The 2,161-nt window shown below is 35.9% G+C and overlaps 1 protein-coding gene across 4 annotated transcripts in view; it reads left to right on the top strand.

The window, feature by feature from the left end:
• LOC135581825 (uncharacterized) overlaps positions 1 to 1,772 on the top strand; it is a 3,318-nt gene extending 1,546 nt beyond the window's left edge. Inside the window, exons 3-6 of one of the 4 annotated variants that reach the window (XR_010494351.1) lie at positions 1 to 72; positions 451 to 595; positions 869 to 1,181; positions 1,293 to 1,772. The exon at positions 1 to 72 is cut by the window's left edge and continues 594 nt beyond it. Coding sequence is in view for 3 of the 4 variants with exons in the window: in XM_065138912.1 (XP_064994984.1) it covers positions 1 to 72; positions 451 to 595; positions 869 to 894 (243 nt within the window). In the remaining variant the exon portion in view is untranslated. Of the gene's footprint in view, positions 73 to 450; positions 596 to 868; positions 1,223 to 1,292 lie in introns of those variants that run through there. The other 3 variants (XM_065138912.1, XM_065138913.1, XM_065138911.1) reach the window with 3 other exon arrangements.
• Positions 1,773 to 2,161: the final 389 nt, after the last annotated feature.

Here is a 2,161-nt window from a genome sequence, read left to right as displayed (position 1 = left end):
GAGGAGCTTCTTCCGTTGAGGAATGGGTTGTCATATTACCTTGACTCAAAGGGAATAAGGTGGTTTGCTCAGGTAATATCTATTTCCATCCATATGCACTAAATGGAGCCTACATTTAGTGTATTCTTGTGTCACCATGGCATTTGATGATTTGTTCACATATATATAGTAGTTAAAGTAATATTGAGCTTTCTGTTACTTTGTGCTTCTATCCTTCTTTGTGTGTAAACCGAAATGCAACAATAGCATTTTATCTGTATCCATTAACCGGCCTATATTTCTTGTCTTGGCTTGTAGAACATAACTGAGGTATCATGTTTGAGCAAAAATTTAAATGCTTCTCTAAACGACAGAGATATTTTACAGAAAAATAGTAGTACCTCAGAAGTTCTTTTTGTCTTCTCTCTGAATGATAGAGATTGATGCTGTCGTCTTGATGTGTTTGATCAGGGAGTTAATGGTTTTACGGAAAGAAGCAAGAATTGTTTTAGCCATGGCGGATTCCAAAGGAATATATTGGGATCACAACAACAGATGCATTTTGTGCATTCCCTCCGAATTGCTTTCTTGCTCATGTTGAGTATTATTTTAGTCGGTAAGTTTAACACCTGGATTGCTGCCACTTATTAATGTCTCTGTTGCAGCAAATTAGTGGGTTTCTGCAAAAAAATATAGTGAATTGATGGAGATATAATACATCCCTATATGAACTTTACATCTTATGGGGCTCACATGTCAAGAAACAGATAATATGCCTTTCCCCACAAAGTTATGTTGAAACATGTGTACCAATAATATGCCTTTTCTTTGCTCACTAACTTATTTAGCTGTGATTGGATTATACTAAGACTCTTCTTGTACTATGCAGTACCATTTGTTCTTTACTCCACATGAAGAGATCCTTGGTCATTAAAGAAGTACGAGGTACGTACTAACTCTAAGATCGGTTGTCGTAATAGCTTTCAGATCTCTCTTTAATTTTAAATGATAAAAGTGATGACAGAATTTTAGATTGTATCTCTAGATGTTTCATAAGAACATCATTTTGGCCAAGATCCCAACGGAGACCAGATGATATACAAATTCAATCGACAACATATCTGGTGTAAGCTCAAAAAATAGATATGCACAGTGTGATCCAAGTTTTGGAACCTTGCACATTATGTATAGTCAATAGCATGGTAATTTTTCCTACATCAACACAAACATACATGACAATCAATGTTTTTTTTTTGTGTATATTGTTTTTGGGTACATGTTTTTTGTTATTGTTGTCTTTTTTTCTATCAAAGGGAGGAAAATTTAAAAGAGGTGTATATTTCGTTGACAAAAACAATGAAGCAGAAATTGCAAGGATGCTAGCAGACACTAAGATCTACCAAAGCCACCATCTACATACAGTACTCATTAGGCCTTCACTTTTGTTGAAGCCCAATCTGCCATCCAAGGATTTGGCTTATTGGATGAATGACTATTTTAAAATGGCGGAATAAAAGTTTAGTGTCCTGTGAAGGCAAGCATGGTATATTACTTCTCGAAATTAATTGACTTTTGTTGGGTTGACTCGGTTTGCTTCCTGGTCTAGAAGTGGACCAAGACGACGATGGCACACAAGGTTAGATCAAAGATGGGATAGCAAATAGCCAACGGCCCTGATCTCATCATCAACAACACAACAGCATAAATTTCCCTGCAGCACAAGTTGTGTTCTCATATTGCGTCAAATGCGAAAACAAAAATGAAAGGATTAAACGCATTTCTTTGCCGGCCAAGATATGTTTTAGACTTGAAATTAATGAGATTAGGATGATCGAAGCTTACTATTAGACAGAGAAGGATTTTATGGAGAGTGCCATTTTGTGTTGCAATCATAGTAGGCACAGACAGTAGGAAATCGATATCATTGGTAAGGAATCGATGATTGATAATGATGCAAAATAGTCATTATATTCGCCACAGAAACAAACACTTGCCTCGTCGCTTTCATGGAGTCATGATACTCAGGGAATGGCACTTTATATGAATGGATGAATTAATATGGCATATCTTTTACCACTTTATAATGAATGCCAAATCGTTGGCTTCGATAGCCTGCATTTGCTCTTCATTAAGAATTATCTCTATAAAATCTTGCATAAATTTTAGCGATCCACAAAATACT

The sequence above is a fragment of the Musa acuminata genome, chromosome BXJ3-2 (assembly GCF_036884655.1).
Source record: "Musa acuminata AAA Group cultivar baxijiao chromosome BXJ3-2, Cavendish_Baxijiao_AAA, whole genome shotgun sequence".
NCBI classification, from domain to species: domain Eukaryota; kingdom Viridiplantae; phylum Streptophyta; class Magnoliopsida; order Zingiberales; family Musaceae; genus Musa; species Musa acuminata.
Note: the sequence above shows the minus strand (reverse complement) of the source record. Positions and strands in the feature narration are given on the sequence as shown.